This window comes from Lissotriton helveticus, chromosome 1_1 (genome assembly GCF_964261635.1).
Source record: "Lissotriton helveticus chromosome 1_1, aLisHel1.1, whole genome shotgun sequence".
Classification (NCBI taxonomy): domain Eukaryota; kingdom Metazoa; phylum Chordata; class Amphibia; order Caudata; family Salamandridae; genus Lissotriton; species Lissotriton helveticus.
Genome location: NC_136057.1, coordinates 1,139,406,481 through 1,139,420,157, shown reverse-complemented (window position 1 = coordinate 1,139,420,157; position 13,677 = coordinate 1,139,406,481). Strand labels below are relative to the sequence as shown.

Genomic DNA, 13,677 nt, shown 5'->3' with positions numbered 1-13,677 from the left:
CTTTCTCCACCCACGCAGGCCTGTGGAGGTATACCCGGCTCAACTTCGGGATATGAAGCGCAGCAGAAGTGTTTCAGAACATCATTCAGAATGTCCTGCAAGGGCTGGACGGCGTGTTAAATGTAAGCGACGACATCGTGGTCCATGCCCCGACCCTGGATGAACATATCCGGCGCCTCCAAGCCGTTTTTGCCAGACTACAAGAGCGGGGTCTAACCCTCCACAGGGAAAAGTGCGAGTTCTTACGAAAAGACATTAGCTTCTTTGGCTACGAATTCTCTGACCAGGGTGTAGGACCGGACCCTGACAAGGTCAAAGACATCCACGAAGCTCCCGCCCCAACTTCTGTGACCGCTGTCCGCAGCTTTCTTGGAATGGTCACATACTGCGGGAGGTTCATCAAAGTTCTGTCAGACCTCACCGGCCCTCTCCGTGACCTCACGAAGTCTACAGCCACTTGGGAGTGGGGGCCAGAACAGCAAGAGTCCTTCCAGAAAACCAAAGCAGCACTCTCAGTGGACACGACCCTGGCCTACTTCGACCCTCGCAACGAATCACAGCTCGTGGTGGACGCAAGCCCGACAGGTTTGGGAGCCGTCCTGACTCAACAACAAGCATGCGGGGAATGGGCCCCCGTGGCGTATGCGAGTAGAACCCTCACGGCAACGGAGCAACGATACTCACAGATCGAGAGGGAGGCCATCGCCATCTTGTGGGGGTGCCTGCATTTCCACATCTACTTGTACGGGCACCCGTTTGTAGTGATTACAGACCACAAACCCCTCGTCCCACTCTTCCAAGGGTCATCTTCACGGCCCCCCCTCGCATTGAGAAGTGGGTACTCCAGCTCCAGGAATTCCAATTCACCGTGGAGTATTGGCCCGGCACCTGAAACCCTGCCGACTACCTGTCGAGGCACGCCCGCCCGGTCACTGAAGCGGAAGCTGCTGAAGCCGATGCCACTGAGGAATACGTCAGGATGATTGTGGAAAGATCTAGACCCCTGCCGATCTCCCTAGAAGACGTGACGCAAGCCACCAAGGACGACGACTGCTTGCAGATCGCCATCCAGGCTATCAAGTCGGGAAATTGGAAGCCACTCCAGAGTCCAGCGTCCTTCCGCACCCTGAATGCCCAAGCGACACTGAGAGCACTCCACCAAGTCCGAGGCGAACTGTCCATCTCTCCGGAAGGATGTCTCCTGAGAGGCCCTCGCCTGGTGCTGCATGACAGCCTCACACAGGAAGCAGCCCTCCTGGCCCATGGCGCACACCAGGGCATTGTAAAATCAAAAAACCGACTTCGGAGCAAACTCTGGTTCCCAGGACTCGACAAGATAGTAGAAGAAGTCGTCCAGCGATGCCCCGTGTGCCTAGCGACCAGCCTGCCCAACCCCCCAGCGCCTGTGATCACAGAGGAGGGACCGACATCCCCATGGGTGCGCGCTAGCGCAGATTTTGGCAGCCTTCCCGGTGGGAAGTACATGTTTGTGGTGGTGGATGACTTCTCAAGATACCCCGAAATCGAGATCCTGCCCTCCACCGCAGCCTCCGAGGTGATTCCCAAGCTGGAGAAGATAATCGCCACCCATGGCCTCATGGAGGAACTACGCACAGACAATGGGCCCCCCTTCAACAGCTGTGAACTAGCAGAATACCTACAATCACACCGCATCAAACACCGTAAGATAACCCCAAGATGGCCTCAAGCCAACGGGGAAGTTGAGAGGCTGATGAGGACTTTGAACAAGACTATTCAAATTGCAATGACAGACGGCCAAAGCCTAGAGCTGGCCCTTTACCAGTTCCTACGGGAGTACAGGCTAACACCCCACTGCACCACGGGGGTTCCTCCAAGCCATCTATGTTTCAATAGGGTAGTTATGGACACTATCCCACACCACCCCATGTGGGCATCGTCTCCAACTCCTTGCAACCGGTCCACGGAACAGCGAACAAAGTCTAACAGTGATGCATCCCGGAGAAGAAGAGCTGCGGACAGCCCCATCCAAGTAGGCGACCGGGTGCTCGTGAAAGACCGCCATCCAGGCAGGAAGTTCCGTCTCCCATTCGAGCTAGACCCATGGACTGTCATCAACGTCAATGGCACCATGATCACGGCGGCAAGAGGTAGAGAGAGAGTCACAAGAAACGTATCGTTCTTTAAGAAAATCGTGAGTGGAGAAAGTGACGAGTTCCCCGACCCCGCAGAGCCCTGCCCAGGACCGACCCAAGGCCCAAGAGAAGCAGCGGAAGGAGACATCCCTGACGAGGAGGAACACCCAAGAACAGGCTCAACCACACCGGCCCGAAGTGGACTCGAGTCACAGGTGGCCCAAAGCTACCCAGGAGCTACCGAGGCAAATGACTCTGAAGAACTAGTTCAAACTCCATCAGGCGAGCGCAGCCAAAGCAGGTACAATCTGCGCCCTTGCCCGAAGCCGTCCCAGAGGTACCGAGACTTTGTGGCCCGATGCAGACGGTGAAGGAGTTCGAGCTGTACTTCTGCCTACGTAAAAGTAAGACTGTTCCTTTTGCATCCTTGCAGTTTCCAGAGACTATGTTCTGCATTTTGATAAGTCATGTTATGTTTATTTTGATGTTTCACTTTGGGGTAAAGGAGGAATGTAGTGTTGCAGTGTGTGGGCGCAACCACTGTGGCCCACAGCCGAGATAGCCTTGGTGCTCCGCCCCCCCCACAAGCGTGGGATAGTTGGTTTTGCCCGACGTTAGCACGGAGGGCACGTTGAGTAATTATTAAAGGGCCCAGGACCCTGGGCGTGGCAGGCATTGTACTGACCACCAGAACAAGCAACGTGTGGTCTCCCATTTGTAACAGTTAGGCCCAGACCAGTACATTACATGCCCCACTCCCATGTATTGTAGGTTTGGAGATGTGCCATAACTGTGTAAAGCGATTACATAGCAGCTCTTTGTGAAGAATTTGCGACTGCAAACAGAAATTGCCGTATGGGCCGTGGACGTTTCAACAACCAAAAATAAGTCAATTTGACCATGACGGTATGTGTATTTCACAATGTCTTCATTCATCTGAATGTTAATTTTCTGATGACTCGGAAAAGGCTCTGAAACCATTGTTTTATGCGGATGCGATGGTTTTCGAGTATTATTGCATTAATGGAGGTAAATAGGTATTAGTTTGACACTTTTAGCTCTTTAAATGTAGCAGTGATTTTTCCAAACCGTTAATTTACAAGAACACCCGTCAATTGTTTTCCTTAAATTCGCAGACATTACAGCTTGAGTTTTGCATTTCAACTAAAGGAAAACATATGTTTTTCCGTATTCCACATTAAATAAAAAATACATGACGGGTCGAAAAACGTCATTTCATGCTTTAACCCACTCAGCCTCTGGTCCTTTGGTTTATTATCACGCTGTGGCATTATAGGATCAGATAACAGAGTTGTCTCTGGTGCTTCATCAGTATATACTACAGGGACAGCACAGAGTGTTTCTGCTAAGTGAAAAGATGCAGTATGTTTCAAGCTATAGTTGTGTAAAGTTATACATTTAGTTAAGTGAACTGTTAATGTTATATTTTTCTAACAGTATTTTTCGTTTTTGACCAAAAACTACTACCACTTTGCAATGCCGCATATTGGTGTGACACTATTAAGATGTTTATTCCACAAAGGTTTGTCCCCCAAAACAAACAGATTTAACATGCTTTATATGGCTAACTACAAGAGCATATATATATATATATATATATATATATATATATATATATATATATATATATATATATATATATAGAGAGAGAGAGAGAGAGAGAGAGAGAGAGAGATAGATATATATATATATATAAATATTGATAGATATATATTGATAGATATATAGATATTTTACTGGTTGCAGAACAGTTTGGTCATTGAAATGTATTTAACCCCTTGCGTGCTCGTGATGGAACCATTCCGTCACGAGCCACTGTGGGGCTGTGCTGGTGACGGAATGGTTCCATCATGGCCCGGCCGCCGCGCCTGCGCGGGTGGACAGCCACGGCCCGTGAAGGGAGTTTCGGTGGGGCGGAGAGGCGGGGCGGGGGAGGGGCAGGGTGGGGCGTGCTAAAAAGCGGAGTATGGATAATTGAAGGTAAGTAAACAATTTAATAAATAAAACGAATTTCGTAGCGCACCCTGCATCACATTTTGCGATGCAGGGCGCGCTACGAAATTCGTTTTACTAATTAAATTTTTTACTTACCTTCAATTATCCATACTCTGGTTTTTAGCACCCCCCCACCCTGCACCTCCCCCGCCCCGCCTCCCTGCCCCACCTAAACACCCTCCACGGGCCGCGGCTGGCCGTGGATTCCGCGCCTGCACTGAGCGTTCCATTGAGCGGGCGGGGCCATGACGGAACCATTCCGTCACAAGCACAGCGCCACCGCGGCTCGTGACGTAGTTGTTCCGTCACGAGCATGGTGGCGCCGTGCGGCCCCCCTTTTCCCTAGCGCCGCGGTGGAATTACCGCCGCGGCCAAGGGTTTAAAGACGAGCTGAATTTGGTATGAGCATACCATTGGGTTAAGGAATGTAAAAGTCAAAGAGCAATACAAACTTAAACAAACATGCTCATCTTTACTAATATTACACTTGACACCAGAAATCACCTCTTAGGCAAGCAAGTAATGATCTCAGTAGCTACATCAGAAATCCTCACATAAAAAAAGCTAATAAAGGTACTGTGGATCGATTGATTCGGCATACACTCCAGAGTTCTGCTGTGTGTGTGTGTGTACGAATGTGAAGAGCTCTAGCACAGTGAATGATACACACACACCGAGTGACGATTTATGATGTGTTATTCCATCTTTCTAAAGTACATTTGATGTTGTAACTGAAGGCACTAGCGAAGTGTTTCATAATACCATGTGTAATGTTATAGGGAACTAAACTGAAGCCGCTAGGTAACTTTATTGGAACATCTCTTGACTGTTTCGGCAATATTGTGCAAATGCAAATGGATTACTGGGATCAAATTTTGGAGGAAAATGAACTGTCACAAACCATGTGTATAAAACCGCCTGCATGTAGTTTCACACCCTGGAATCACACGCAAAAACATTCCTATGAACGACAGGAGTTGAGTGGCTTTCTAGGGTGGAAAACAAAAGGCAACACTTTTAAATTTAATAGCGGTGAAAAAGAAGACGTTTCTTCAGATGAAAACTCTTTCCCGAGGGGAGAAAACAAGTTAAATATACAATTTTTTTTTTACCACTGATATGAAAATGTGCATGAGTATATTTTACCATTGAGACTTATGGAAATTTATGACTGTTGTGGTTTTCCCAGGAGTGGAACTCCTTGTGAATCCAATTAAAGTCGAAAATTACCTCCAAATCGACTCCAAGTAATTCAATGGCAGCAGATTTGCAACTCTTTGAAGACTGCCTCTCTGAACTAGACTCTCTGAGTGTAAATCTGCCAGTGCATACCTATACCGCTCAAGCATTACCTTATAGGAGCATGCTTTGATAATTGCTAAGGCGCCTGTTAATTAATTCAATTTCAGCCAGGTCAATGTTCCAGCCAAAATGGATAAAATATGGTTAACATCATTATAATGTGGCAACATCTGATTTAAAATCCGGCACACAGATTTACCACTTGCTCTCCTAAATATGTCTTCACATAACTTCACGTTTATATTTTAAAACGTTTTAATTAATGTAACTTAAGGACTTAGGGCTGAGACCAATGAAAAAACAAATATAGAGATTCAAGAGTTATTTTACAAGAGTCTAAACTGATGCTATCAAATGCAAACCGAGAGGAATTTTTCTATGTTCTGCTCTGTGAATATTTCACATTTTATAAAAGGGTAATGTGGTATGTATGGCTAACCACTAAATATACTCCATGCACATAACTGATGATATGATAAGTATACTCAAATCAGTATAATGTGTGTGAAAGAATCTATGCACATCACACTGGTGGAGATCCAAGAGCAGTGGGTTGCTATTGTTTCATGCAGACAAACATAACCCAGCAAGTCAGCTGGACTCAGCCTTTCATCAGACTGATTTGCTTATGGTCGGATCTCACTCATAAAACACTGCAGTGTGGGAGAAAAGTGGTGGAATGTGACACACTAAAGTGTTTCACCAGGTAGCTAGCCTAAAAAGATGTGAGTAATCTCACCACAATTTATTTTTTCCTGTAGAATACTCTAGACTCTCTCAAGGATGCTTCTCACAACAATTTAAATGTGATATCCAGTGCTTTAAAAGGGCCTGTACTGTCCGGTACGGAGTACCAGGCACTTTTCTATTTTGAGAGGGAGAGTACCGGCACTTCTCAAGACAGAAGTAATACTTTTAATTTGAGAGTACTTGCACTTTTCAGAAATCGGCAAGTACTCTGGCACAGAGTACCTGCACTTCTATTTTCCCATTTCAAGCACAGGTGAAATCTTCTACACAGCCATTTCTATTTAATTTTCATTCAGCAATAATCGCTCAAGATGCCCAAGTTATTTAAGGATTCATTTGTGGCGACATGCTGATATGACAAGTTTAGGGTCGGTGCTGGCATTCTGGACATGCCTGGGTTGGTAGCCAGAAAATATAAGTGAACAGTCTCGAAGTCAAACATTTGTGGGTTTTCAAGGAGTACCTTGCAGGTAGTTTTCCATCTAGGAATCACTTATAATTTGCCTCTGCAAACGGCAGAATTAAGCGGCTTTCCATAATTGGGGAGTAGAGAAAAGACACTACAAAAGGCACTATATTTAATGAGTATAGAGGGGCTGGTTTATTTCACGAACAGAAATATTTTGCCTGTGGTGAAATTAAGTTCAACAAATAAAGCCAGGGCTTTTTGTATTTGACTTCCAGAAGGTAACATTCACTCTGAGCAATAGCTGCCAATGGTGAAGCAGGGGCAAGGGCACTGGGGCCCAGGATTGTAGTGGGTCGTATGCCCCCAATTTATTAATGCATTTTACTACTCAGCTAGGGGATAAGGAGCACCCTCAGTTCCTATGATCGCATGAGAGCCCATTTAATCTTTTCTACAATAGAGATTCATATAAAAAGTCCAAGTTAATTTAAGGATTATTAATTCAATGTAAGATATTTTACAGTGGACAAACTCTGTGAAACCATCCTGTATTTTGCATGTGTGTTATTTATTGACACGGAAATGCTTGCATTTCATTTGTGCTATATTAAATAGGGCAGTTTTACTGCATGCATATCAAACTTTCAAAACTAGTAGATGAGCGGTATATCCTCACAATGTAACAATATCAATATTTCCTTTGTTAGCCATCAGACAAACTGTGACACAATAAAAGGAACGTGTTATGTAGCATGCACTTCATAATGGGTGATTTCTTTCCACGAAGGAAGATTGATATTCTGATAAGGAAATCTCTAAATCCAAACATCCACAACATTGCATGCGGTTTTCACAATACAATTGTTTTTGCAATCCTGGATGTCACTGTTTGTCAAATAAATATAAAACATTTTAATGAACCAATTTTGTTCTATCTCAAAGTAATCATTTTTTCTATAAATAGATTCAATGTTCTCACAAATTGATTGTGTAACTAATCTATTTGTAACTGAGAAAATACATTTCTACAATGGTAAAATGGAACTTGATTTGCATTTTGGGGCATGTACAAGTTTTTGGGGGAAAACTTGATTTGCTGATTAGTAAATAAAAATCATGCAGACTTAATTATGAACAATGAAAGTCTATTATGCTTTCTATGCACATCTTCAATATTAACAAAGTCGAATACGTCTTCCAAATATTCATTGAATGGAAAATGTACATCTGCTGTCGAGTACTGTAAAAGATTGTTGATTTTGGATTGTAAAATTTCCTTTGAACTTTAATACATTTTGGTGATTTTTTTTGCCTATGTAAAGACAATGGACAAAGGAAGGAATGAAGAACGTGATTGACGTTGATCATAAATAGAAGATCATAGTTAGAGGGTGAGACAAGAGAGTCTATGGGCCACATTATAAGACATAGTTGGGTCTGCGTTTTTAAAAGTTTCAGCTGTAAAAGCTGAAAGTTTTATTATATTTTCTCAGAAGTAAATTGCACGGTGCTCTGTGTTAGAACACTACTGCACGTAAAATTGTATTTTACATTGCAGCTAGTGGAATTTCAATCAATAACATTCTGCACAACAAAATCAAATATTGCTGGCTCTTAAATCTGACACAATCTCACAACACAGATAAAAACTGTGTATGCGATATGTCAGTCTGGGTTTAGAGAAACAACCAAAAAGCAGTTATAATAAATTGTTATCAGTGGTGTGAAACACAGAATGAATGGAGAACTAACAGACGAAGAAACAGAGTAAAAGAGAGGTAGGTTTGCTCTTGTTTACACGGTTGCCCCTCTCACCTGAACTCTGGCCTCCGTGAGCTCCGTCCTCAGTGCCAGCTGCTCCCGGACGTACACATCCGGGTAGTGGGTCTTCTGAAAGACCTTTTCCAGCTCTTCCAGCTGCAGGCTGGTGAAGGTGGTGCGGTGCCGCCGCTTCTTGCTGCTCGAGACGTTGCTGTCGCATTTGTCTCCCAGCTCCTCCAGGTCGCCCTTCTCCTGCAAGCCTTTGACGGGAGAGCCCCTCATGGTGCAGCAGTTCTCCAATGGGCGGCCGAGCTCGGTGTGCAGGGGCGGGCCTTCCGCTTTGGCAATGCCATAGTTCACTGCAAGGAGAGGGGGGAAAGAATCGTTTTGACTGAGAACTCTGACAATTATTCCACTGCAAGGCCTAATTCAAAAGTCATTACCCCAGAGTCTAGCTGGCAAAATCTATGTTAACTCCTACACAAACTTCAGAATAGGTGAAAGTTCTGAAATGTATATTTCGAAAAGAATACTTGAGTGAGTGACATCATAATATTTTTGGAAAGGGTGTAGCATCCTGTAGCTGCAGTGTACAGATGTAAAAGGCCTTTGCCTTCACACTAAGAACATTTAAACAAACCGTGGGTCTGCCTTGTTCTTTTCCAATATAAACACACCACTGACAAGCAGAACCTTAACAAAAATACGGTCTGTCTGAATGAAACCCGTGTAGATATTTAAAAGCAACAAAAGGTTATGCAGGAACTGGAAGGAAACCAAAAGGCTGAAGTAAAATCCGCGGTCAAAGGCACTTCAATGTATCTAGTTTTCAGAAAGTATAGATGCTTTCTCCGTTGTGCTTGGCCCTTCATGCTAAGGGTTTGGACACGATAGATAGATAGATAGATAGATAGATAGATAGATAGATAGATAGATAGATAGATAGATAGATAGATAGATAGATAGATAGATAGATAGATAGATAGATAGATGGATGGATGGATGGATGGATGGATGGATGGAATGGGTGGGTATGGATGGATGGATGGATGGATGGATGGATGGATAGATAGATAGATAGATAGATAGATAGATAGATAGATAGATAGATAGATAGATAGATAGATAGATAGATCGAGACTACATAATGACTGGCTTGGGCTGTGATTGCGATGGCTTGGGTTGTGATTGCTGTTATCAGTCAGTGGCTGTAACCATTTATGTGGATCATGTTTGGCAATTTCTTTGTCAACAAATATCAATTGAATTTGTGACAGTGCCGGTGATGCAGCTGTGCCCTTTCCCACTGAACTCCTAACTTTATGCCCAATTTGGTGTAATTCGGTTCAGCTGTTTTTCTGTATCAAAGATCAAACTTTCCGAAGAATTAACATGGGAAATCAATGTTTTGCCCAACCCTTTTTTTCTTGGTCACCACCTACCCCCCACCCCCGATTGATGGATCGGCATGAAACTTTTCATGAAGGAGCCACAGTGAATGAACCTTTTGAAAGTTTTTTTTAAAAGATTTGAGCACATTTATCAAACAGTCCCAAAGTTATTAGCGAAACAAAAAAACTAAAAATGCTTTTCCTATGGAAACTCTGACCTACTGTGTAAAATGTATATATACATAAATTATGAGATAAAGGCCTGCGCCTCTGCCGAAACGCATCATGTTGGCTAAAGTTCTGGAATAAAAACTCGGTGGTTGAGTAACTGATATCCTGTGTTGTGTCAGAGCCTGACCTTATTTATGGATGGGTTTTGGCTAACACATAGGGTAAATGAGTCGTTTTTATAGAGGGTTTTAAAAAGTCTTTTTTATCACAAAATCAATAGATTTGCAAAGCACTTGCACTTTAAGTCTACAAGTTTACATTGAACGAAAAAATCAAATGTACTGGATTTGTGAAATTTCACTCTGTTAAAGGACTATTTATTCTGATTAAGGTATTTATAACAATATGTTTTACATCAATGATTTTATGTAAAACTAAAATTGGGCCTTTTTACAATTAGTTTAAAGATTTTTTAGCAAATGGGTAATACAGATGGGATGAAATTGTTTGAGACAACTCTTGATCAATTGTTGGAAATTTTAAGCAAAATTAATTGAGTTACGGTATTTTACGTGAACGTCTACTTCTTATAAAAAAAGAACTGTTTTGCTATTATTCCCCTAATTCCGTTCGAACTTGAATTTTTCTTCTGTTTCCATGATTCTAAACTTAAGCACGTGTCACTTTAAATAAACACTGGTTGAGTAAAAAAAGAGAAAAAAACGGTATAAAGAACTGCTAACCTGACAGAGCGTGTCATGTGATCAAGGCCTGTGACGGGCTGAAGCGCGTCATGGCTGTATAGGTCTTTGAGCAACAAAGCATTGTTTTGCTGCACAACGCGAAATGCAGATTTCATCATCATGAGAGCTCCCTAACCACCTCTGAGAGCTTTACCACTGTCAGGGTCACTACAATAATATGACAAAATTATCTCAATTATCTGGCAACATTGTCTAAATTATGCGAACCAAAAGGTAAATTAAGCGGCACAGTCGCTAGCATTGTCATTTTTATCCATTTGAAATAAAAACAAAATTGAAATCAGCACATTTTGCTGTAATGAAATAAATCTATAATTATTTGGTAGAAGTAGCCACCATCAGCCGCGAAACAAATTTCGTAGCACGCCCTGCATCGCATTTTGCGATGCAGGGCGAGCAACGAAATTCGTTTTTTTAATTTAATTGTTTACTTACCTGCAATCATCCATATTCCGGTGTTTACCACCCCCCACCCCGCCCCTCCCCCACCCCACCTGTCTGCCCCACGGAACTCCCTCCACCGGCCACAGCTGGCCACCATAAAATCACATAAAACCTGTGCAACTCTCCATTGTTTTATCAGCTATTCATTAAAGAAATATAAACCAAATATTCTAATTCCAATCAGTGTCAACTGTTAGCTATGCTTTAAAGATAACAGCTCTTTCAAGGTAACTACTCCAAAATAAACACATCATTTATTAATTTAAAAAATGGGAAGCACAAGTAATATAGTCCTATAATGCCAACTTGGGGTTCTGGTGATATTTAAAAAACACTCGGCCTTTGGCCTCGTGATTTATGATAATAATCCACATTTGTAAAGCGCACAATCACCCGTATTTTGACTTAAATAGGTATTGATTTAAAAAAGTCATTTTCTTAAGAAAAGAAAGGTATTTTACGGTCCATTTCACAAAACATTTTTGTGCACCTTAGTTTGGATCTCATTGATCAAAATGATCACTTGACGGACTCCCCACGCTGACTCACAGAATCAGAACTGGATGAATGTATGTTTGTCAAGAAGACTTACAAATACAGAAAATTCAGCAGTGTGGTGGGATTGCTGCTTGAGCATGTTTGAGATTTGTTATGTGATTCTGGGTATACTTGGGTTGGATAACTTGAAAATGTGAGAGAATGTCATGTGTTTGATCCTATTCACAGATTACTCAGATGGTGTTCCACTTTAGATAGATAGATAGATAGACAGATAGATAGATAGATAGATAGATAGAAAGATAGATAGATAGATAGATAGATAGATAGATAGATAGATAGATAGATAGATAGATAGATAGATAGATAGATAGATAGATAGATAGATAGATAGATAGATAGATAGATAGATAGATAGATAGATGGATTTCACAAGGTGTGCCTGTGTGGATCAGACCTGACAACTCACATAGTACCACTTTGTGAGAAACAATATCGGCCCCCTTTACATGGTCTCCTGGTGAACACTGAATATCACAGAGTGGCACAAAAGATGTGTTGCAAACCCCTTCACAGAGTGGGTTTTCATCTTGTGCTTCATGCTCTGCACAGCCGATGTCGGTTATTGGATGCAAAACATCCTCACAACATCAGCAGCAGAGTTAGAAGCTTTTTCTTTCCTAGTGAAGGTTTGGGAGAGAGGTAAAAATACCTTACTCGACTCAAAGCCACGCCCTTGCCAAGGCCCCACCTCATCCATTTTTTTTTTTAGAAGTTGGCGAGTCTGGTGTATGTGTACGCAAGTAGTAATGCAGAGGTAGTGAGCGGTAAACATTGCTACCTCTATTTTTCTTGTTAAAGACCCAGCAGCCTCTTTTGCCCCCATTACATTAACCCAATGTCACTAGCGACTCTTTAAAAGCTATCCTTTAGCATTCGCCAATCTTAGAGGCTGGTGATTTGAGCCTGTGATCACTCAGTATTTAGTAAGATTCTGCTGCCTCAGGTTACAATGGGCCATCAACAAAATCAAATTTCCCCAGTGAGCTTAAGTGTTACACTCAGACTACTATAGTTTGTATCTCTTTGAGAGACAGCCTAACACCTTCTTGAAGTCACAGGGGAGGTTGATTACCAGAAAAGATACACATCATTAATGCTTGGACTTATGCCTCAGAAAACACAGATGTATGCATTTTCCCTGATTAACAAAACCCAGAAGTGTACTTCAGGCAAATTTTCCAGGGGTGGAAATGTCCATGAGGAGCACTCCTGTGTACGTGTTTCCTTTGCATATCCAGGCCCTCCACATAGTTTTCTACATATACCAAATTCTTTCTTGCTTACAAAATCTGTGTTATTCTGCTTTATGTGTGATAAGGAAGAGTATAACTTTTCTGTTCAAATGTGCCTGGAAAAAATCGCCTACTAGAGACTCAAGTTGAAAACTGCTGTTGTCCTTGAAGGCCACAATACCTTCTGACTGCAGGCATGCCTTCTGACTGCAGGCATGCCTTCTGACTGCAGGCATGCCTTCTGACTGCAGGCATGCCTTCTGACTGCAGGCATGCCGTCAGTTCATTGGTAAATACGGTGTGATGAAGACATGCAAATACCTTTCCCAGATCGGGTATTTTTACAGACCCAAACTCAGAACATATTTCAAACTTTTCTGCTCAGATTCCTTCACTCTTGCCACAGTTATTACAACTTTTAAATGTTGCTGCTTAGATCCCTTCACCCTTGCCTTTATCCAGAACCAACATTTGATTGTGAAATCAATAAAAATTCAAAGGGTGCAAATAGACGGTGAAGTAAAAATGGCTATCTAGAAAGCAACGCTGTTCATTTTGCTCAAGCACTGCAGAAGAATCTTGCCTTAGATGTTTCCACTCTTTAAGTGGTGGTAGTTGGTGTTCTAAACAATGCCAATCTCGGCTTTAACATGTTTTGTGTGGGTGACCAGGCATCCCGGATTTGCCAGGATGGTCCCTGTTTTTCACAAGCTGTCCTGGCAGATTTCAAGAAATTTAGCTCATGTCTCTGTTTTTAAAGAT

At 42.6% G+C, this 13,677-nt stretch overlaps 1 protein-coding gene across 1 annotated transcript in view; it reads right to left on the bottom strand.

The window, feature by feature from the left end:
* ALX1 (ALX homeobox 1) overlaps positions 1 to 13,677 on the bottom strand; it is a 102,694-nt gene that overhangs the window by 81,855 nt on the left and 7,162 nt on the right. The window contains exon 2 of the mRNA XM_078656585.1: positions 8,407 to 8,711. Coding sequence (XP_078512711.1) covers positions 8,407 to 8,711 — 305 coding nt within the window. The remainder of the gene's footprint in view (positions 1 to 8,406; positions 8,712 to 13,677) is intronic.